General features: G+C 31.3%; 3 protein-coding genes, 1 long non-coding RNA gene and 1 pseudogene across 4 annotated transcripts; 1 reads left to right on the forward strand and 4 right to left on the reverse strand.

Moving 5' to 3' along the window:
* Positions 1-1655: 1655 nt before the first annotated feature.
* Positions 1656-4178, reverse strand: LOC149498659 (putative pectinesterase/pectinesterase inhibitor 20). The gene is made up of 2 exons (XM_089718456.1): positions 3691-4178; positions 1656-2425 (listed from the first exon to the last, which is right to left on the reverse strand). The coding sequence occupies exons 1-2, from the start codon at positions 4052-4054 to the stop codon at positions 1734-1736; spliced, it is 1056 nt and encodes a 351-aa protein (XP_089574582.1). The 5' UTR covers positions 4055-4178; the 3' UTR covers positions 1656-1733.
* Positions 4179-6087: 1909 nt separating this feature from the next.
* Positions 6088-10172, forward strand: LOC149498660 (uncharacterized). Its single transcript, XR_016319756.1, has 2 exons — positions 6088-6379; positions 9890-10172. It is a non-coding gene; the product is annotated as an uncharacterized LOC149498660 (long non-coding RNA).
* Positions 10173-17636: 7464 nt separating this feature from the next.
* LOC105647822 (pectinesterase) lies at positions 17637-19571 on the reverse strand. The gene is made up of 2 exons (XM_012234048.3): positions 18617-19571; positions 17637-18328 (listed from the first exon to the last, which is right to left on the reverse strand). The coding sequence occupies exons 1-2, from the start codon at positions 19569-19571 to the stop codon at positions 17637-17639; spliced, it is 1647 nt and encodes a 548-aa protein (XP_012089438.1).
* Positions 19572-21493: 1922 nt separating this feature from the next.
* On the reverse strand, positions 21494-23538 carry LOC105647820 (putative pectinesterase/pectinesterase inhibitor 41). The gene has a single exon (XM_089718322.1). It carries the CDS (start codon positions 23415-23417, stop codon positions 22326-22328), a length of 1092 nt encoding a protein of 363 aa, XP_089574448.1. The 5' UTR covers positions 23418-23538; the 3' UTR covers positions 21494-22325.
* On the reverse strand, positions 21582-22187 carry LOC149498661 (putative pectinesterase/pectinesterase inhibitor 41 pseudogene; annotated as a pseudogene).
* Positions 23539-23982: the final 444 nt, after the last annotated feature.

Consider the following 23982-nt stretch of genomic DNA (forward strand, 5'->3'; position numbering starts at 1 on the left):
GTGAATGAATAAAATCAGCTAGTGTATAACGTTACTATTAAAATTGAAATCATATATTACCATAAAAGTGTATAACGTTAATTAAAATTTACCATAAACAGGAAAACTTTAAATAAGTTACCATTAAAATTGAAATTAGGTTTAGATATTATACGTATTTGTAGGTATTTTCTATTTTTGGCTAGAAATAAAAAGAAAATAAATGGACACAGAATAAAAGATATGTGTCAAGGTTTGAACTAATAAAATTACCGAGTACTTTTTTGCTTAAGTATCTAAATTTTTATTTAAACATTAAATAAGTTGCTATTTTTAGAAATGAATTATTAGAGATACAAAAGAGTTACTACGACATCTATTTTAAAGAGGATATTTTAAATTATTGCTATAATTATTTGTATGATAAAATATATGCAGTTTCAATTAGTAAATTGCTTAAAATTAATAAATATTTCAACTACGGCTTGTGGCTCAGTTGACAATGCAGGTTAGACATATAGAAAGAGCTCTTGGGTTTGATCCCCATTAAACACACCTATAGAAAAGGGCCGAAAGCCTTAATTGTCAAAAAATAAGCATTTTATTACCAATCTCTACCTAAAAATACTTTGGATTGAATTGTTTGATGAATTATTTATCTTCTTCAAATCCTTATCAAATTCCCAATTGTTTAAACTAAAAAAGTTTCTTATTATGTAGAATTTGCTATAGACGAATGTAGAATGGTATTTTTTTTTTTTTTTAAATACCATTCTACATTCGTCTATAGCAAATTTTTCCTGTGCAATCTTGAAAGCTGCCTTGATAAGTTCTTTAGGGTCTGTAGTGTTTCCTGCAGATTTTTCAAGGCTTTTTTCGCATGTTTTTTTATAATCAGCAGGTTGGCAAATGGATTTGATGGCTTTCATAGAAGCAGATATTTCACCAGTGCTTTTGTGGCTTTTGCCTGTAATATCCTCACTTTCGCCATTTTCGCTGAAGCCAACGCCAATAGTTACAGCAACTACCATAGCCACCAGGAGAATAGAAGATATGCCAATTATGGCTAATCTCTTGTTGTTTGCATCGTCTGCCATTTTTCTTTTCAATATATCAAACCAAAAGGGAGGGAAAAAGAAAAATGGGAATTAACTCCACTTTCTTTGTTTCTCTAAAATTTCTTTTTTCTTTTCTAATATATATATCTAAATATTTCTGGTATGTTTTTTTTTTTTTTTCTTTTTTTTACAGAATTCTCCCTAGAACGCAAAAGCCAGCTGCGGCTCGAGGGAGAGAGAAATGTCTGAAAAGCCTGATTGGCCTTTCGCTTGGAATTTATGGAACACCTCCCTGAGTTGTGGCTATTAAGACAGAAACAGAGTTTTAGCAAAGAGAAAATAATGCTAAATTTAGTTTTTATTTTTTTAACAGGTACTATATTTAGTTAATTATGTTATAGGAAACATGAGGCTTGGAATGAGGGATGGTAAAACCATGGCTATTGATTGCCATTGTTTTCCTACAATGAAGCTTTACTCACGAGAAGAATTTGTCTTGCTATTTTTCACATTGAATACTAATTTAAACTTTCTTCTTCTTTTTAGTCAAAAAGCCTTCTAGATTTAATTTGACTTCATCTGATAATTCTTAAATGAAAATTTAATAAAACCATAATAAATTCAATAATATAACTTCGTTAATATATTGATATTGAACACATTATTACAAATAAAACAATAAATTTCAAACGTAATTTACATTAGACCACCATAATAAGGGACTCCAGTCCTACTCAACCAAAAATCTCCTTGGATAAAGTGTTTGACAGTAAAATTAACAGCTTCTTTAGCACTAATAATGTGGTAACCGAGCCAAGTAACTCTATTGTTGGTATTTGATCCAGGACCACGGTTATCATATTCAGCATAATAGAGGGTAGAAAGCGCAAAATCATTTGACCATGGTGCCCATCCAGCAGGGTCAATTACGCTACTAATAAGTGATTGCATGACAACCGTTGTTGCATATTCTCTCCACGGTCTACCGAAATAGCTTTTTACAGTGCGACTACTCCTAGCCAAGTCATCCGCTGCCAATATAGTACAATTCTGTATTGAAATTCCAGTGTGTGACCAAGATGCATTTTTTCCTTGTGCAGTTATGACATTAAACTGACCCTCTAATGGCAATCTAAAATAAATATTACAATTCTGTAAGACAACTGTTGCATCACCCCATATAAAGTCTATAGTGCCATAGATATCACACTCCCTGTAAAATTGTCTTTTGGCATCTGCAAGTAACGTGTCTTGATACCCCTCAAAATTACACCTGTAAAAAGCAGACATATCTGCTTCATTTCTAAGTGCAACAGACTGATTTTTAATTGGTCCTGCTGTGTTCTGAAACGTAATCTGGATGGCAACAAATCCGTCTCCAGCCACACCTGCAACCAAAAAATTTGTACACTTTAGTATTAGTAAAACGAATTTATAATTTCAAGAATTGATACTTGAACAAGAATCAAGAAACGAGAAGAAGAGAGAGAGAAACTTAGAAGAAGAAGAAGAAGAGAGAACACAGAAGATTCTGGTAAATTGCACAACAACTTCACGATTACAGTGGCTGCTCTTTTAATCAGCTCTAACTGCCTCCGGTCATTCCGACAGACTAACCAACACACTCAATACGACGCCGCTCTATTAAATGACACGGCAATCTCATACACTTCCCAAATACGACGCCGCTCCATTGAATGACACGGCACTCTCATACGCTTTGTAATACGACGCTGCTCTATTAAATAGCACGGCACCGTATTAAAAACAGAGAATCAAAATTACAAGGAAATTCACAAAGCAAAGCAATTTATTGTCTCGTAGTGCAGAAAATTTTTGCTCTCTATCATTTGAAAGTGTACTTGACGGAAATCAAACAGACCTGACTTAATAAAAAAAGATTGGAAGAAGCTTGTTACCCTACCTAGTTTCTTCGTTCATCTCCCCTACCATCTCTGATCCATCTCCACCACCCACAACCACCGCCTTCCTCCCTCATTTACAATTTCAAAGATTGATCAGACTATATTCTCAAAAACATAACAGAGATTTGGGGAGAGTGCTACAATGTACTAGCTAGTGAGCTCGCTACTATAAGCAAATTAGAAAGACTAAAAGAAGAGATAGATGGCTCTTGAAACTAAAGCCATCAACAGAGATTTCCTTAGATAACGAGATCGTCAATGGCAGTAAATTAAGAAGGTTGAGAGACAGAGCCTCTAAGTCGTAGAAACTAGAAAGTCGTTTGCTTTCACTTACACCCACTTAAAAACAGACCCCCTTAGGAAAATTTTCCAATAGTTTTATTTAACTGCATTTCAAAGAACAGACCAGTTCCTGTAAAAAAAATAATAAAATAAAATAACGGCCCAGAACCCTCATCTAAAAATTACCGAAAATCAATAATTTGATGGTCAAGATGGTTGGACTTAGGGGTTTGTAGGGAAATCCTGACTCTTCAAAGTTAGGTGGGCCCATGGCATCACTACGCACTCATCCTGCTAATTTTTTAAAAAAATTTTTTAAAAAATAATCCTCATAATCCACGAGGGCAGAATAATTACTGTCTCAGAAATAAATCCTGATAATCCTTGAAGGAAAGAAAAAAAAAAAGAGAAGAGGACAGACTTGCCAAATGAAAAAATAACATTACCAAAAGTTGCAGAACCGGATGAACCCCAACCATCACTGCTACTCCGATTGCCAGTGATGATAGTTTTTCCGATACCATCACCAATCATCATCAAGTATTTCTTGTGAGTGGGTATGGAAATATACTCGTGGTAAACTCCAGCAACGATATGGATAACGAAATATCCATCCCCCACAAGAGCGTTATTAGGTGCAGCAAGCACTGCATCACTAATAGTAGAATAGTCCCCAGTTTTATCAGGATTAACCACCACCTTTTTGCTAACTTTAACATTATTAAGAAATAACTCAATTTCATTAGCAAAAAGGTGGTGAAATCCAACTGTGGACATGATTACGAGTAGAAAGAAGGTTATTGTAGCCATTAACAAGTGAAGAGCGATAGAAATGTGGAAAAAGCTTTGGTAAGAAGGAGAGCTAACTGAGCTAAACTTAAAGCAAACTAGTGACAGTTTAAATCAACAATAGCACTTAAAAGAAGGTTGAAGAAGCTTTGATGAAGAAGAAGAAGAAAAGGGGTGATTACATTTATAATGATAACATTTATACTACTATGTACGTAATGTCATATTGAATTTAATTACATAGTCAAATATAACATGTCTTGCTGCAGTAGTGATGCCCTTCTGAACATATTATCTCTTGAATTAGGGTTCTTGCTTCTTCGACTTTTTATTCCTTTCCTTTTTATTATTTTAGGAAGGAAAGTCTTTTCTTAAGAATTAATAAGAAAGCTTTTGGACCTTATAGATGTTAACGTGCATGTTCTCATGATGCTCCACCTACAAGTAGGCAAAGATTGCACAGGAAATTTTTCCCTCAGTACCATAAAAAACCATTCCTTCTACTAATTTTCTTGACTGAAAATGGTAAATCTTCAAATTGTCTTTTTCTTTTTTTTTTTAAAAAAAGAAAAATTAAAATAATAAATATAATGGCAGGCAATAGGTAGGCTACTCCCCTCCATTCATATTCATAAATTTTAATTACATCTAGCACTATGAACCAAAAAAAGAGAAGTCATTTTCATTTTCATTTTCAAAGATCAAGCACAGTTAACCGACCTTGTCACCCACTTAATATTGTAATACATTGATTTAAGTCATTTTTCAAGTTTTTACGAAATCTTTCCATTTTCATAGAGTATCATGAACATTCAATAAAAAAAAAATCATTTCATTTTCTAAATACCCAATTATAATCGTTTTCATTTGAATTGATATTATGTTAATTTAATGAAATATGTCTTCATCATCAAGATTATTATATTCAGTACCAAAAAAAAAAAAAAAGTTAATATTCGTTTTTCAAATTAATCTTAAATATCTCATACAATGAACAGCTATTCTGTTTTAATCACTTTCTAGAAGGAAAAAATAAAAATTAGAAAAGAGTAACTTACTTGGCTAGCTAGAGCAGTAGAAATAAAAATTAGTAAATCAACTTTTTTATCAAAAAAAAAAAAAATCACATTCAAATGTGTTACATTATAGTGGTAATGAATTAGTAAAAATGAAATAAAATTTAGCAGAATTAATCAACTATTTTACAGGCTAATGCATGCGATTAACAAAATTTAGATATTATAATTTTTTTGTAGCTATTTTCTATTTTTGGGTAGAAATAAAAAGAAAATAAATGGACACATAATAAAAGAAACGTGTAAAGGTTTGAATTAACAAAATTATATAGTAATTTTTTGCATAAAAATCAAAAATTTAGTTCAAACGTTAAATAAGTTTCTATTTTAAGGAGGATATATTAGAAATGAATTATTGGAGATACGGAAACATTATTACGATAATTAGTATAAGGAGGATATTACAAAGTTATTATAGTAATTATTAGTATAATAAGGTTATGATTAAATACAATTCTTTTAAGTTATTAGGGTATGCTCTTAATTGTATAACTCATCATAAAATTTTCTTTTCTTATTATTTTATAACAAGACACGACTTGCTTTAATAATCAATATTTCATTATCAATTTCTCCCTCAATCAATACTTTGGATTGAATTGTTTGTTGTGTCATTCATCTCATCAAACTCCCAATCGTTTAAGTTAAAAGTTTCTTATTTAGAATTATATAAATAAATCAGTAATGGTAAAATTGTATTTTTTTTTAAATACAAAATGAATTTGTTTATTTAAATTAAATGTAAAATTGAGTTATGGTACCTGAAATGACCCGAAAATTTAATTTCGTAGAATTTTCATTTAAAAAAATAAAATTTTTATTTCAACCAATAAGATTACACCAGCTAGTATTTTATTATTGCTAAACTAGACCCGTAAACCAATTCGATTTTTTTCGAAAACCAAGCTAATTGAGCCAAATCATAGAATTAGACCAAACCGGTTCGAATCGAACCGGAATGGTCTAGAAGCCCAAGATTTTTCTTTCTTTTCTTTTTCTTTTTCTTTTTTTTCTTTCTTTCCCCTTCTCCTTCCTTGCGCCAGTGACAGCGCGCGACCTCACTGCCTCTCCTCTCTGGTTTTCCGACCACCAGAACCAGCGCCTCCTCGCCGTCGACTCCTCGCCGCAGCAGCCCGCCTTCCTTCCCTTCTCTCCGTTTCCGTTTCTGGTGAGCGCAAGAGTCACAGCGAAGCTGGGGACCTTAGCGCGATCGAGACAGTCGCGTCTCCGTCCTTCCCTCCGAGCAACTCCGACTATACTCTCCGACGAGGTAAGTTGATTGTCCTCCCATTTCACTCCTTTAGAAATCATTTGCATAGATTAGGCGATTTAACGCAGGAATTGATCAAAATGGGACTTAGGGATTTAAGAAATAAAAATTGGGATTTTGTTAGATATTGACATAAATTGTAGTAGTTGGCTATAGAACTGAGTTCTATATGAAATTTGCTGCGTCTTGGCGTAAGAATTGCAAGATTTAGGAACCAAGGTACCTCCGGCCACCATAGACGGCGGCGACAGCGGTGGATTCGGTGACCAGATTTCCTCATAGGCAGTATATTCCAATTTTTTTTTTACATAGAATCTAGTTTTGCAATTAGTTTTTGCACTTTGATATTGTATAGTGTTCGAATCATTAGACGACAGAAATCGAAAATTAGGCTTCTAAGCCGTAAATATCACAGAAAGTTAAATTAAGGAGGGGTTGGTAGAAATGCAGTAGCTAAGTTATTGGGTATTCTAATCACATGAATAAATTGGTTGTTAGCTTATTTTGTTAGCATGACTTGAGATTAAATCGAAGTTATACTTGGCTTATTAAAGGAAAATCTAGGATTTAGTGTTGTATATAATTGGTTATAGGTCATGAAATATAAATAGGTGCAGTCAAACAAACCATTTATTTGATTGTGATTAAATTTGAAAGGTGAAAATCAATGATGGGTATGCATATAAATAAGACTTATTGATTCAATTTAAGAAATTATTTTGTTTTTACTTATTAAGTAATTCATAGTAAATTATGGATTCAAGATATTGATTTTATAATTACTGTATAACGAAGAATGGTGGGTTGATAATGATAGGAGGATGGGGATTTTATTTAAAGTTCTTTACCTGGTGGATGGGCTGCCGATCGTTTTACGGTAATTTAAACTAGATGTTGAGTATGATTAAGGAGAGATGCTGTCGGGTGTTCGGCGGAATATTTAAAAGCTAATAGGCCAAGTGTATTATTAGAAATCATTAGTTGACTAATAGAGTTATAATAGGATACGAGTTACTATTGATTAAATTTATGGGTGCAAATAAGTGTAGTACAAAAACTTAGTAAATGCTAATAATTATACTAAGATAAGATGAATAATTATTCTACTAATAAATCAAATAGATTATAAGTTAGAATTCAAACATTGATCGAGAAATCTTAAACACATAACTTCAACTGGGAAAATACGACAATTGCATTTAAGATAGTGTACCATTTGTTTGAACTATAGGATAGTTTATAAGCTGGTCTTTAAAAGATTTCAATATTATTTCAGCAAGTAGCATTGTAACTAGAACATAAAATTTGTAATATCTGTAATGGTGTTCTTATATGCATATAGATATATAAAAGATTTTATTTATTTGTCAATTAGCTAAAGAAGCTGATTATATTTATGTGAAGCAAAGAATGTTCAGTAATATTATTGGAACACGTTTGAAGGGAAATTTAACTGTTTGATCGCCCGACGGATGGGCTGTGTGCATTGAATGATTAATATATATATTATTGTGATATTTGAGTAGGTAAATAGCCCAATTTTTAGGGGAGGTGCTGGCGAAATTTCGATAGAACTTAGACTAGTTTTAGTTAACAATATAAAGTAATAAGTTTATTTAGAATAATTCTATAACTTAATACATAATAAATAAAGTATTCTAATTATTTTACTATCATCACTATTTACTTAATTATTCAATTACTTATTTATTTTCATTGTTATTGTTTATTTTCATTATTATTATTTATTCTATCATTGTTGTTTATTATTAATATTATTTATTTATTTGCATTTGAGTATGAATGTCTAATTGTGCATTGCATTCCGATGCTTAACTTTGCAATAATTCTACAATTAATTGCAATGCTTGATTAGTTGTGATGTGACAACGCCTTGCTTTGTTTGTGTGGAATTGGGATGAAGTGGGTCACCATGGGTTTGTGAGACTGTTTCTGTTATACGGATCCTGATTCTGATTCTGTTATATTCTGATTCTGTTATATGGATCCTGATTCTGTTTCTGTTAGCCGGGTAAATGGGAGATCGGCGCCCCCGTGTGCACCTACCGTTACCGTTACTGTTAACCACAGGTTGGCTTTTTTATTGGGCGCACCGGATAATCTAGATTTGATCGCAGCCCGCAGGGTGGCCTCCTGTTGTGAGCGCCTGATGATCTAGATTTGATGGAGACGACCGGGTTGCCTCCTGTTGGTATGGAAAAGAAAAGAGAGAATGGAAAAATAATGAGAGGGCTGGTCAAGTGAGGATTAGACCGGTCGGCTAGTATGGGGGATCGGCTCCCTGGTGCACATGTGAGAGGATGAGCCATGTGGGAGGACGGCTCATCGGGGGTTCGGTAACTCCACTGACTAATTTCCACGTGATGTGATTATATGAAGATGTTAATAATTGTGAGTGCTGGTGATATGCCATTTGTGTAACTGGCTGTGTGAGCATATACCTAGTCGGATGACTAGGTTGATATATTTATACAATTGTGTGAATGCATGTGTTGTGCAATAATTATTATTCATTAATAAACTCACATCTCTTTTGTTCAAATCTTTTAGGAAGTAGCATTTTCTAAATCCCACCTATAACTCTGCTCTTCACCGTTAAAAAGAAATTCGCTAATTTTAGTATTGATCAATTAAATAGATAAATGTCCGAAGACTTATATGTATACATCCGTCAGTAAACTCCGCAGTTATAGAACTTGTATACTTTTAAGTTGTGTATTATTATAGATGGAATAATTCTGTGAGCCTGTATTATAACTATAGTGTATTGTAAGTAGGGAAATTTGTAAATGTTTAAAATTTTATTGAGATAGCAAATTTGTAGTGTTTCAGGCTTGCTACGGGCCTCGGGGGCTTTAAGCTTACCTGGGCCCTAGTGCCGGTCCGGCCCATGGAAATGGGTCGTGACAGTACCCCAACGAGTGAGATAAGATAACAGAGAACGTTTTTCCCTTAATTAGAGGTCTTAAATTCATCTTTTGACTATAAAGTCCGTTTTAACACTCGAGAGAAAATGCTTTTATCCTCTTTGTGGACCATGTCCGATGCGAATCCGAATTAGTAAAATTGAATTAAGGCGTGACATCATATTTACTTTCAAATAAATTTAGAAATTAGAAATCTACTTATCATATTTCCCAAATTTACACTAGCCTTTCAATTGTTTTGTTTTTTTTTTATTTCATTATTACAGCGAAGGAGGTTTCTCTCCTTCAAAATTCATCAGAAGTCTTAACACAACGTAGCACAACTTTTAGAGATTGATAAAAGAGAGTATGTTGAAATTGAGGTTAATCAGATATCATACATTTTGATTTGTTTTATAAATCATAACTATACAATGAAAAATAAAAAATCTCAATGCTGGTACGAATTTATTTCCATTTATTACTTCACATCATACAATAATGCATCAATAATTTTGTTTTTCCAAGAGACGTAAAAAATTTAGGATAATACCATTAAACTGTTGAAATTTTATGTTGACAGCAATCATCGGAGATGATGTACCTGGATATTCCGTCAACCCATCCTCGCAAGATACTGCATTAGATATATCAGCAGTAACCCATGTAATTAAATCGTTGTAAGCTTTATTATCAATGGCTTTGCTTCACTTGTTCAAGTGATAAATGAATTGTCATAAAGCTCTTCACAGTTTTTCAAGGCGACTTTAGTATGTGGATTTGTTTCCTTGTTTTGCAATTCTGGAATCGATGTGACTATATCATTTGCATTCGATAATACAATTTCGAGTGCTTCTTTTATCAAACTCAGCAGATGTCCAGCTTTGGATGATCCTAGAATTGATATACATAAATCTTTAAATGAGGTTTTCTTACATGATTTCACATGATTGGGTTATGAATTCTGAGATTTAGTGACGTATGGAAATCATACAAACAAATAGGACGAAGAAAAACATTTTTGAAGACATGATGTTTCACTGGATTTTTCTTTTCTCTTCGACACTTTTTATCCCCCCCCCCCCCCTTTTTTTTTACTTTTGAATTATGGTTCATATTATTAAGAGAAGAAACGAGCAATACAAGCGGGAGCACTATCCCAAGTTGGAAAACAAGCCCTACTAGGGACTGATTTAGCCAACAAATGAGCTATATCATTTGCTTGTCTTCTAATCCAAGCCAATGTGACATTAGGCAATTGGATTACTAGTAGTTTATATTTAGAGATGATAACTCCAAACTTAGACCGGTCCCCCTTGTATATATAAGTATGTAACTACATATAAAAGGAACAAATCAATATGTGAATAACAAAATCATCGGCTTATTTTTCACATAAAGGTCTAAAGTTATATTTAGTATAACATTAATTAAAAATTACCATAAAATAGTAAACAATAAATAAGTAAATTATGTTTAGATATTATACTTATTTTTAGGTATTTTCTATTTTTGGGTAGAAATAAAAAGAAAATAAATGGACACAGAATAAAAGAAACGTGTCAAGGTTTGAACTAACAAAATTACCGAGTATTTTTTGCATAAATATCTAAATTTTATTTAAATATTAAATAAGTTATTATTTTCTATTTTATTAAATGAGAAAATACTTGCTTAAAAGTAATAAGTATTTCATCACCAATCTCTCCCTCAAAAATACTTTGAATTGAATTATTTGATGAATTATTTATTTTATTTTATGCCCTGCAGTGAGTAGTTGTAAATTAATGTGTGTTTTTTACACTCTTAACTCAGAATGCAAGTTTAAGCCAACTCTGAATGCGAGTTCAAAATTTTACAATCTTCTCTGCTTTCCTGTTTGGCGGTGTTTGAATAGTTACAATAATGCATCAGTATTTTTTTTTTTTTTTTTTTGCCAATATATTTAAAAATAATAATATGGTATGGGAAAATTGATTAAATTTAATAGTCATCTGCGATAATGTACTTGGATATTCTGTCAAACCCACAATCTACACCAGCAGTTACCCATGTAAAAATTATCATCGTTGAAATTGAGGTTGATCAGATATCATTTTGATTTGTTTTATAAACCATAACTATATAATGAAAAATAAAAATATCAACGCTGGTATGGATTTATTTCCATTTATTACTTATTGCAAATCACATCTTACAATAATGCATCAATAATTTTGTTTTTGCAAGAGATATAAAAATTCTAGTATAATAACATTATACTGTTGAAATTTTGTGTTAATAGCAGTCATCGGAGATGATGTACCTGGATATTCCGTCAACGCATCCTCGCAATGTGCTGCATTAGATATATCACCAGTAACCCATGCAATTAAATCGTAGTAAGCTTTATCTTCAATGGCTTTCATTGAATCGTTCAAGTAAGAAATCGAGTTCTCATAAAACTCTTCACATAATTTCAAAGCGACTTTAGTATGTGGATTTGTTGCCTTGTTTTGCAATTCAGGAATCGATTTGGCTACACCATTTGCATTCGATAATGCAATTTCGAGTGCTTCTTTTGTCAAATTTAGCAGATCAACAGCTTTTGACGATTCTAAAATTGATATGCATAAATCTTTAAATGAGGTTTTCTCACATGATTGGGTTATGAATTCTGAGGCTTGATGACTTATGGAAATCATACAAAGAAATAGGACGAAGAAAAACATTTTTGAAGACATGATGTTTCAATGGATTTTTTTTTTCTCTTGACACTTTTTTATTTTTTCCATTGTATATATAAGTGTGTAACTATATATAAAAGGAACAAATCAATATGTGAATGAATAAAATCAGCTAGTGTATAACGTTACTATTAAAATTGAAATCATATATTACCATAAAAGTGTATTACGTTGATTAAAATTTACCATAAACAGGAAAACATTAAATAAGTTACCATTAAAATTGAAATTAGGTTTAGATATTATACGTATTTTTAGGTATTTTCTATTTTTGGATAGAAATAAAAAGAAAATAAATGGACACAGAATAAAAGATATGTGTCAAGGTTTGAACTAACAAAATTACTGAGTACTTTTTTGCTTAAATATCTAAATTTTTATTTAAACATTAAATAAGTTGCTATTTTTAGAAATGAATTATTGGAGATGCAAAAGAGTTACTACGACATCTATTTTAAAGAGGATATTTTAAATTATTGCTATAATTATTTGTATGATAAAATATATGCAGTTTCAATTAGTAAATTGCTTAAAATTAATAAATATTTTAACTACGGCTTGTGGCTCAGTTGACAATGCAGGTTAGACATATAGAAAGAACTCTTGGATTTGATCCCCATTAAACACACTTACAGGGAAGGGCTGAAAAACCTTAAGTGTTTCAATTTACATTATTTTAATGTGATGTCTTTGGATGACATAGACAACCGAAATATATAGTGGGACTAAGTGAAATCCACAAATACATACGTGTTCGCTTACGTGGACTAACATTTTTTCTATGTAGACTGACAGCGTGGTAAAATTAATGAAAAGACCCTTTTACTCCAATTTATTACCCCCAAACACATTTTCTTCAAAACTCTAACCCAAATCAGATTGAACTAGAACTATACCCATTCAACCAAGAAAAAAGGAAAGGGCAGTATCATCATTTTGGTCATACAGATTCGCCTATGCGGAAACTTCTCTTCTGCCACCGGTGGCGGCTCGAAGGTGTAATAGGTAGGGTAATACATTTGCTTTTCTTAATAAATCTCAACTATATGATTTTATTTGAAACAACGAATGTTTAATTTTATAAACTATATCATTGTTGATACATTGATGAATGATGCCAAATATTAAAAATTAAAATATGCAAGACATACCCTATTGATTGTTTTATTAATTAATTACCTTTTATGATTTATTTTATAATATAATTGATAAAATTTCAAATTATTTTTCACATAAAAATCTAAAATTAATATTTACCATAAAAATTGTATAGCATTAATTAAAATTTACCATAAAAGAGTAAACATTGAATAAGTTACCATTAAAATTGAAATTATCAGGCTTAGATATTATAATTTTTTGTAGCTATTTTCTATTTTTGGATAGAAATAAAAAGAAAATAAACTGACACAGAATAAAAGAAATGTGTCAAGGTTTGAACTAACAAAATTACCGAGTATTTTTTGCATAAATATCTAAATTTTATTTAAATATTAAATAAGTGGCTATTTTCTATTTTATTAAATTAGAAACTACTTGCTTAAAATTAATAAGTATTTCATCACCAATCTCTCCCTCAAAAATACTTTTAATTGAATTATTTGATGAATTATTTTTTTTCTTCAAATCCTTATCAAATTTCCAATTGTTTAACCTAAAATCAATTGGGTTATGTAAAACTTGTGTAACACAACAACCTTCTCTTTGTCGCCTTTTAAAATATTTCAGAACGGGACTAATTGTAGTTCATAAGTTCAGCGGTTGGAAGCTTGATGTATGTCATGGTTTGCACACGGCCAGATATTGCTCACTCAGTTGGAGTAGTGAGTCGGTTTTTTTCAAATCTTAGAAAGGAACATTGGACTGCAGTGAAATGGATTTTCAGAATATCCAATCACATTTGCAGGGGGGTCGTGTTGTGATAGTCAAGATTACTGAAGCGTGCAAGGAGTTACTATGGATGAAGAAATTCTTGAATGAACTCGCAATTCATCAAGAATGATATCAGATATTTTGTGACAGTCAAAGCGCAATTCACCTTGGAAAGAATTCCTCCTTCCATTTAAGATAAAAACACATTAATATTAGGGATGTGTTGGAGATGAAGCTGTTATAACTTGAAAAGATCCATACAGAAGAAAATGAATCAGTCATTTCAAAGAAGATTCTTTCAAAGGAGAAGTTGGAATACTGTCAGTTAGCTGCAGGGATGGTGATAGCTAACATCCCCACTTAAATGTGTAGGGGGAGATTTATTGTGTCGGTGCCCACTCAAGTGGGACCCACAGACATTTGAAAAGAAAAAAAAAAGAGAAAGAGGAAAACATGTGTACAGTACACACGTTTTCTTTGAAAAGAATCGGTGGGCGCGTTATTAACGCGTCCTCCTCTCCTATAAATAGAATGTATTGCAGCTCACAAAACACACAACAAAAAGACGAAGAAAAAAAAATGTAAAAAGAGAGAGAGATATATATCTAGTTTTAGGAAGGGTTTCTTAAAATTAGGGGAGAGAAAAATAGTGAGAAAATTATTATGGGTGTTTTGGGGAAACACTTTGAGTGCCACTATTTTTGTATTATTCTCTTTGTGTACTTACTATTTTTAATAGTGAAAGAATGATTCGGAGTTTGTCCCGTGGACGTAGCCCTAAACAGTTGAGAGTGAACCACGTAAATTTTTGTGTGTCAAAGCTAATTTCCAACAACTGCTATCAGAGCTGATGTCCACCAGTGAGACAACGGATGAATTAACTTTTTATGTGAAAGGTTGAAATGTTTGTCGCTAGACAACAGGAGCAAGGTTGTCCAGAAGCAGATTCCTATTACAAGGGTTTCTCTAATGGAAACATTATTAAATTGGAGTCCTAAGCAGAACGTTTACCATGAGAATTAGAAAACTTTTGGACATTGGTTGGTTTGGGTTGTATCAAGTTGGTGCCTGTGTAAACATTTCATTTGATAAAATTCATGGCTTATATTATATAAATTGCTATGGTCATGCAACGTAAGCTTGAAAACTTCAATTTTTATGATTAGCAAGTGATGGCATCCACTGAAACTAAAAAGCAGGAACACCATTTTTATTTTATGCCTTGCAGTGAGTAGTTGTAAATTAATTTGTGTTTTTTACACTCTTAACTCAGAATGCAAGTTTAAGCCAACTCTGAATGCGAGTTCAAAATTTTACAATCTTCTCTGCTTTCCTGTTTGGCGGTGTTTGAATAGTTACAATAATGCATCAGTAATTTTTTTTTTTTTTTTGCCAATATATTTAAAAATAATAATATGGTATGGAAAAATTGATTAAATTTAATAGTCATCATCGATAATGTACTTGGATATTCTGTCAAACCATCCTCAGCAAAATTCACTACAATCTATACCAGCAGTTACCCATGTAAAAATAATTATCATCGTTGAAATTGAGGTTGATCAGATATCATTTTGATTTGTTTTATAAATCATAACTATATAATGAAAAATAAAAATATCAATGCTGGTATGGATTTATTTCCATTTATTACTTATTGCAAATCACATCTTACAATAATGCATCAATAATTTTGTTTTTGCAAGAGATACAAAAATTCTAGTATAATAGCACTATACTGTTGAAATTTTGTGTTAACAGCAGTCATCGGAGATAATGTACCTGGATAGTCCGTCAACGCATCCTCGCAAGATACTGCATCAGATATATCACCAGTAACCCATGCAATTAAATCGTAGTAAGCTTTATCTTCAATGGCTTTCCTTGACTCGTTCAAGTAAGAAACCGAGTTGCCATAAACCTCTTCACAGTATTTCAAGGCGACTTTAGTATGTGGATTTGTTGCCTTGTTTTGCAATTCAGGAATCGATGTGAGTACACCATTTCCATACGATAATGTAATTTCTAGTGCTTCTTTTATCAAACTTAGCAGATCGACAGCTTTCGACGATCCTAAAATTGATATACATAAATCTTTAAATGGGGTTTTCTCACATGATTGAGTTATGAATTGTGAGGCTTGATGACTTATGGAAATTATACAAAGAAATAGGGCGAAGAAAAATATTTTTGAAGACATGATGTTTCAATGGATTTTTTTTTCTCTTGACACTTTTTTATTTTTTCCATTGTATATATAAGTATGTAACTATACATAAAAGGAATAAATCAATATGTGAATGAATAAAATCAGCTAGTGTATATCGTATTTACCATAAAAATGTATAACGTTAATTAAAATTTACCATAAACAGGAAAACATTAAATAAGTTACCATTAAAATTGAAATTAGGTTCAGATATTATACGTATTTTTAGGTATTTTCTATTTTTGGCTAGAAATAAAAAGAAAATAAATGGACACAGAATAAAAGATCAAGGTTTGAACTTATAAATGTTAACTGATGTTGTATATGGAATATAAAGCCTGTCAAAGATCAAGTATAGTAAGCCTGTGGAATAATATTCTGACAAGAGTCTACGCTGTAAAATCAATCAACTTTGGATGGAAATTTCTTCATGATATCTGTGGTGTGAACTATCCTAATCTCGTTGTTGCTTAATATTCTGTTTCTTTGTTTGCTTCATTTATTCAAAAATAAATAAATATATATATATATATATATATATATATATATATATATATATATATATATATATATATATATTAATTTTCACAAATGTGCATTTCACGTCATTTGTACCCATTGATTTTTATTTGTTATAAGTAAATGAAATTTAATTTATATATAATTTTTAATTAATTTATATATATATAATTTTTTACTGATTTATTTATTGTAAATTATAGTATTATGAAAAATTTATATTATTTAAAAAAAGCATTTAAAAAATAGAAAATAAATAATTTATGAAATTATAAAATAAAAATTCATTGATTAAAATTATTAAGGAAAGAACATGTTTATAATAATAATAATATATTATTTATATTGATAATTAATGAATAATATATATTACCTAGAAGTAGGTAGTTATTTTTTTTTCCTTACATATAGAAAGTAGTATAATAGGATTAATATACAATTTTTAAATAATAATTTTCTACGTATAACATTATAGCAATTGTTAGTTCTACAAAATACTTAAAAATAATATTTATATTTATATTAATAAATAATAAATAATATATACATATTTACCTACGTATAGAAAGTAGATTTTTTTTTCCTTACATAAGTAGCATAATAGGATTAATATAAAAATTTCAAATAATAATTTTCTATATGTAACATTATATAGCAATCGTTAGTTTTTTTTTTCCCTTACATATAGCAATTGTTATATAATAGAAAATTTAGCTAACCAATTAAATTAAAATTTTAAAATAATAATATTTTTTTTATCCAAATTAGAATTAGACTAAACTGGATAATTTTCTATTTAGAATTAAATTAAACTTTCTAACATAACCAATAAAAATTAAGCTACATTTATTTTTCAACCAATAAAATTAAGAACCTTAATGATAGTTTTGTCGATCCATAAATTTAACAAAGTTATTTTCCATAACCTTAATGATGTTCAAAACATATTAAGAAAAGAAAATTACAATAGACCAGAGAATTATTTATGATGCTGAAAAACTAATTTACAATAAACCACTGAAATAAGGTACTCCTGTCGTGTTCAACCAGAAGTCTCCTTGAGTAAAGTTGGTGACAGTAAAGTTAGCAGCATCTGTGGCATTAATAACATGATAACCAGGCCATGTAACTCTACTGCTAGTATTTGATCCAGGACCATTATTATCATATTCTGCATAATAAAGTGTAGCAAGTGCAAAATCTCCTGACCATGGAGCCCATCCAGTAGGATCAATTAAGCTATCAATAAAAGATTGCATAACAATTGTTCTTGAATATTCTTTCCATGGCCTACCTAAATAACTTTTTGTAGTGCCATTACTTGTAGCCAAATCAGCAGCTGCTACTATACTACAATTTTGTATTGAAGTACCTGTATTTTGATTAATGTCAGTTCTACCTTGTGCAGTAATTGTATTATACTGGCCGGGTAAGGGTAGTCTTGAATAAATATTACAGTTCTGCAAAACAACCGCTGCGTTGCCAAATATATAATCTATCGTGCCATATATGTCACAGTCTCTGTAGAATTGTCTGAGGGAATGTGTATATAATGTGTCTTGATACCCTTCGAAACTGCAGTTGTAAAATGTAGACATGTCTGCTCCATTTCTAACTGCAACTGCTTGATGCTTAACTGCTCCTGCTGTATTTTGAAATGTTATGTTCACTGCAACAAATCCTTGCGCAACTACCACTGCATAAAAAATTATTTATTGTTATATATATAAAAAAAAGAATTCTATTAAATTGATACTTTCATGTCTCCCAGTGCAAAAAACTTCTGATATTCATAATAGTAGTAGAATTATTATGGTTTTAAATCCCTAATTTTATATAGTACCATTTAAAACTAATTTCTGACGTAACCAAAATAATTAAATAAGGGGTTGACCTTATTGCCAATAAGATCACATGCATGATGAAACAAAAACACATTTGTTAACGCGTGTGTGTGTATATTGTAAGGTATAAATTAAGTTACCAAATGTTGCAGAATTGAATGTCGTCCAGCCATCAACTACGCTTCGATTGCCCGTAATGATAGTTTGGTTTATACCGTCTCCGATCATCATTAAATATTTCTTGTTCTTGGGTATAGAAACATACTCATTATAAACACCAGCAACAACATAAATAACAAAATATCCATTTTCGCTAGTTGTGTCATTAGGTGCAGCGTTCACAGCATCGCTAATGGTAGGAAAATCCCCTGTCCCATTAGGATTAACTAACACCATTTTTCTAACATTAACACTATCAAGAAATGAGTTACTTTGACTAGCAAGCAATCTTTTTCCAATTGCAGGCAAGTTTCTTCTTGTTGACGATGATCTACCACTCTTTGTTTTGGGAATCCAACCATTGCTATAAAGAGCAAGTGAAGTACTAAAACTCTTGCTTCCATTAGAAAGGGTAGTTGATAAGCCATTCAAGATACTTGAAGAAGCTGATTCTGTAATTTGAAGCCCTTCAAGGCAAGTCTCCTGATTAGTCAAAGTTGCACTAAACAAAGTTAGTAAATCATCGGTTAGCAAACTTGGAAGAAGATTATCAGTTGAACTATTATTATAATTATTTATGTTTTCAAGTGCATATGATAAAGAATCTATATTTAGTTGAGCTAAAAACTGGCAATCTTCGAGGGCTCTAATCGTAGATTCATAGGATGTAGAAGGAAGACTCAAATAATGTTGGACAAGTGAAAGAAAGTTTCTCGCATTTGATAAAGACTGAGAAATGGAAATCTTTGCATAGTCTTGTGCGGTTCCAGGCTTGTCATACGGTAAAGATGACTCGCAAAAATCAGGGAAAGGTGAAGAGTTGCAGAGGGTTTCTGGTGTATTATAAATTGGTAAGGAATTTGCAAGAGAGAAAAAGAAGAGAACAGAAAGGAAGCAAATCGAGCTTAAGGAAGATAGCTTCAAAGCCAAAGCCATGATCTTGACAATGTAGCTAAGAAGAAAGATTTTTTTTTATTAATAGGAACTGTGGGTTGCTAGGTTTATATATATATAGAGAGAGAGAGAGAGGGAACCCATAAACCTAAAACGTGTTTAGTCCTAATATATATCTTCACCACTAAGTCCGTTGTCTTCTTTTTTCTTCTTTTTTTTTCCCTTTAAATTCTGTATGTGCAGAGGAAGGAGGATGAATCTGTGGGTGCAGAATTTCTAAGATATTATTAATTAATTTGGTGTATAGAGAAAGTATATATATATTATTAAAATGGGATTATATATATCTAATTAGACATCTTCTAACTGATTTAGGAATTTCATTGATAAATTTTGCTTAGGCTGTGAAGAATAATATTTGAAAAAAAAAAAAAAGTCAATTTCTGTATCTCAAGTCATCGACAACTGATAAATAAATTATTGAAATGACAAATAATTAAACGTGGGTCGCATTAAGGAACTAATGGACCTTTAAATAATAATTTATGACGTGGACATTTCTTGTGTTTCAATCACTTTCTGGAAAGGAAAAATAAAAATAATAATAAAAAAAAGAAATAACGTCACTTAATTGGCTTGAGTTCTAAATCAATATATAACTAGGGTAGTATTATTCTGTTATTTGACTTTATATATATTTATTTATTTTCAAAACTTCAACTAGCCACGCAGCAGATGTCTTCCTGTTTAAACCAATTGGTAAAAGGTTTGAGAAATACTAAATAGGCATCGTGAGTTTCAGGCAATCAAACTTTTCTTTTTAAAGTTTTCAATTCACAAAGCTTAAAATGTGCAGCAACATAAGCATGGAGGGAGCTAGGGTTTAGAATGAAGGGGCTGTCAATTACTATAAAAGTTCATTAAAAAAAATATTATACAAAGATGAAAGAGGCAAAATGGTTGAACGTGTGTTAAAAATTTTGTTCAGTCAAAGTTTCAGCTTTGGTGTTGCTAAGAGAAAAATATATTAAAAAAAAATGAGGGGTGGATCCAGAAAATTTAACTAGTGTATAAAAATAATAATTCAATCGAGGCAAAGAATAAAAATTTAATAGAATAAATTCAAATTGATATAAATATGTGGATTAAAATATAAAAAATTATGATCTTTTTGTATATATGGAGATTAATCACATTAAAATCAAAGTGATATTCAAATAAAATTCTTCGAAAAGTGACGAGTCGAAAGAGTTAAAAAGAATTTTAATTAGGGATTTGTTGACTTTCAAGAATTGTTAATTAAAGAGTTTTCACCAATTTAATGAGCCAAAAAGAGAGTTATTCTTATTATATAGCCTATAGTATCATTCCGGTAAATTGAGTCTCACAATTAATAAAAAATAATAATTACTATAATTCATTTAAGAATTAAAGCAATTGTAAACACCCAAACACCCATAAAATTTATGTTTCATGATTTTGAAGAACTTGTTAATGATCTATTTTGTAATGTAATATCTAATAACAATAAATACAAGGAGAAATATCTTCCAAAAAGCCAAAAAGCAGACTGTCAAACACCACCTTAATTGTTGAGGGTTTGAGGCTACTTCTGTAAAAAGCCCATTGACCACAAATACAAAACCCATGGGCCTAGAATTTGATCTAGGCCTTCAGTACTGAGCCCATTGTGACTGGCTGCATAACTGAGTTTTTTTTTTTTTTTTGTGTGTTTGTTGAGGTTCAAATGAAGTGAGAGAGAGAGATACGGGAGAGGATAGGTTTTTTGGTCATTTTATTTTTGCCAGATAATACTGTTTAATTAATCAAAATCAAAAGGCAAAACCTTCAGTTTATCATTTAAATAAATTTATTGTTTGGCATTAACAAATAATTCTCTCGTAATTTTCAAAAAAAATAAAATAAAATCTCTCGTAATTATGCTACCTAATTATTCCCAAATCATCACATTTATTAAATTACTATCGTAAAGAAATTACAAGCAATAATGAAAAAAATAATTATAATAAACCAAATTTGCAACGAGACTAATCATGAAATCGTTGACAGTAAACCACCAGTGAAAGATATTCCGGTCGCCGGCAACCACACATCTCCTTGAGTAAAGTTGGACACAGTAAAGTTAGCTGCTTCAGTTGCATTAATCAAGTGATAGCCAGACCATGTGACTCTATTCGCAGTTTTTGAACCTACGCCAGAATTATTAAATTCTGCATAATAAAGTGTAGAAAGTGCAAAATCTCCAGACCATGGAGCCCATCCAGTAGGATCAATTAAGCTAGCAATATATGATTCCATAAAAATAGTTCTTGAATATTCCTTCCATGGCCTGCCTAAGTATGTTCTAATAGTAACATTACTAGTAGCCAAGTCCTTAGCTGCTTTTATACTGCAGTTTTGTATTGAAATGCCTGTGTTTTGATTAGGATCAGTTCTACCTTGTGCAGTTATAGTATTATACTGAAAATTTAATGGAAGTCTTGAACTAATTTTGCAGTTTTGAAAAACAACTGCAGCGTTACCAAATATGTAATCGATGGTGCCATATATTTCACAATCTCTATAGAATTGCCTTAAAGAATGTGCATATAGTGTGTCTTGATACCCTTCAAAACTACATCTATAAAATGCAGACATGTCTGCTCCATTTCTAACTGCTACTGCTTGATGTTTAATGGCTCCGGCTGTGTTGCGAAATGTTATGTTCACAGCAACAAATCCTTGGCCAACAACAGCTGAAAAGGAGAAAAAACAAAATGTTCATCGATCAAGAAATTAGAATAAAAACACTATCAAACTTCGATTTAGCTTACCAAATGTTGCTGAATTGAAAGTAGTCCAGCCATCAATTACGCTGCGATTACCAGTAATGACAGTCTTGCCAATGCCATCTCCAATTATCATTATATTTTGCTTGTTTGAAGGAATAGAAACATATTCTTGGTAAACTCCTTTCACTACATAAATTACAAAGTAGCCACTTCCAGTATTAGCAGTATTATTTGGTGCAGCAGAAACTGCATCATTAATACTTGTGAAGTTCCCAATTCCTAATTTCTTGCTCACGACCACCATTTGATTAACCAATACACTAGTAATCCCAGTTGTTTGAAGGAGCTTTACACTAGTAATCCCAGTTGTTTGAAGGAGCTTTCTTTTGTTAAAAGACTCGTAAATTTCTTGATCTTTATTTGACATCTTCAAAGGCAAACCATCTTTAATACCATTCTTGATATCAGAAAATACATGCTTTCTTTCTGATAGAATTCTTCCTTTCTTCTTACCAGAATTAATCCAACCGTGTGTGAAAAATGCAAGAGAGACACTACAATGCTTAGTCCCATTAGAAATAGGAGCTAGCAAGCTGGACAAGCTTGTTGATCCTGATTTTGAGGCTTGAACACCATCTAAACAAGTCTGTAAGTTAGTCAAAGTTGCGCTAAGCAGGGTTTGCAAGTCAACTGCTTGTAAGCTTGGAAGTGTGTTCGTAGAATTAATTAACCCCAATGTGTATGACAAAGAATCTACGTTTAGTTGAGCTAGAAATTGGCAATCTTGAAGAGCAAGAACAGTAGTGGATGAAAAAGAAGTTGGGTTAAGCTTAAGCAAATACTTGACTAAAGAAAGAAATTTTCTTCCATGTGATAAAGTTTGACGAATGGAGATTCTGCTATAATCATGGATATTGCCGGACTTGTTAAAGGGTAATAAGAAAGATTTGCAGAAGTATGGGTATGGCGTAGAGTTGCAAAATGACTCTGTCGTGCCGGTTGGGGTTGAGGTTGAGGTCAAGAAATTTGCAAGAGATGGAGAAAAGAGCAAAAAAAGGAATGGAAATTTGCAGAAAGTAGACAGATGGGAAGCCATTTTCACTAATTAATGGCACTGTAAAGCAATGTATAAGGTTTCATATATGGAGACTGATCCAAAACGCGTTGATTCTGTAGTCTGAACTGCACAGTCACGAGAATGGAGGAAGTGAAGCAAGTTGTTGCTTAGTTTAATGCATAAGGGAGATACAGATGAGATGCTAGTGATTGAGAGCTTATAAATTTTAAATTGAAACGGAAAGAAAATGAATTTAATATATGAAAATAGGTGGAATTTCGAAAAATTCCGCAGCAAATTCAAAGAAAAGATAGCAGGAAGATTGATGTATAATAATATAAACGACGAAGAACATGAATCTTTCCTTGTCTCTATCATGAAACACGGCCAAAACTGAATACATTCGGTCGGTTTCTTACGACGTGTCGTTTTCTAATTTCCTTTTAAAAAAGAAAGAAAAGGAATAAAGGAGACTAAAACATAATAAATTTGCTATTAAGTTTGGAAATTGAATTATGGTTTTACTTAATATTTCATATAGTTGGTTTTATTCAAATTAAATAGAGAAAAAAAATTAAAATTTCATATTTAATTTTTATTACAT

Source organism: Jatropha curcas, chromosome 2 (genome assembly GCF_041381405.1).
Source record: "Jatropha curcas cultivar XTBG-Jc1 chromosome 2, XTBG_Jcur_1.0, whole genome shotgun sequence".
NCBI classification, from domain to species: domain Eukaryota; kingdom Viridiplantae; phylum Streptophyta; class Magnoliopsida; order Malpighiales; family Euphorbiaceae; genus Jatropha; species Jatropha curcas.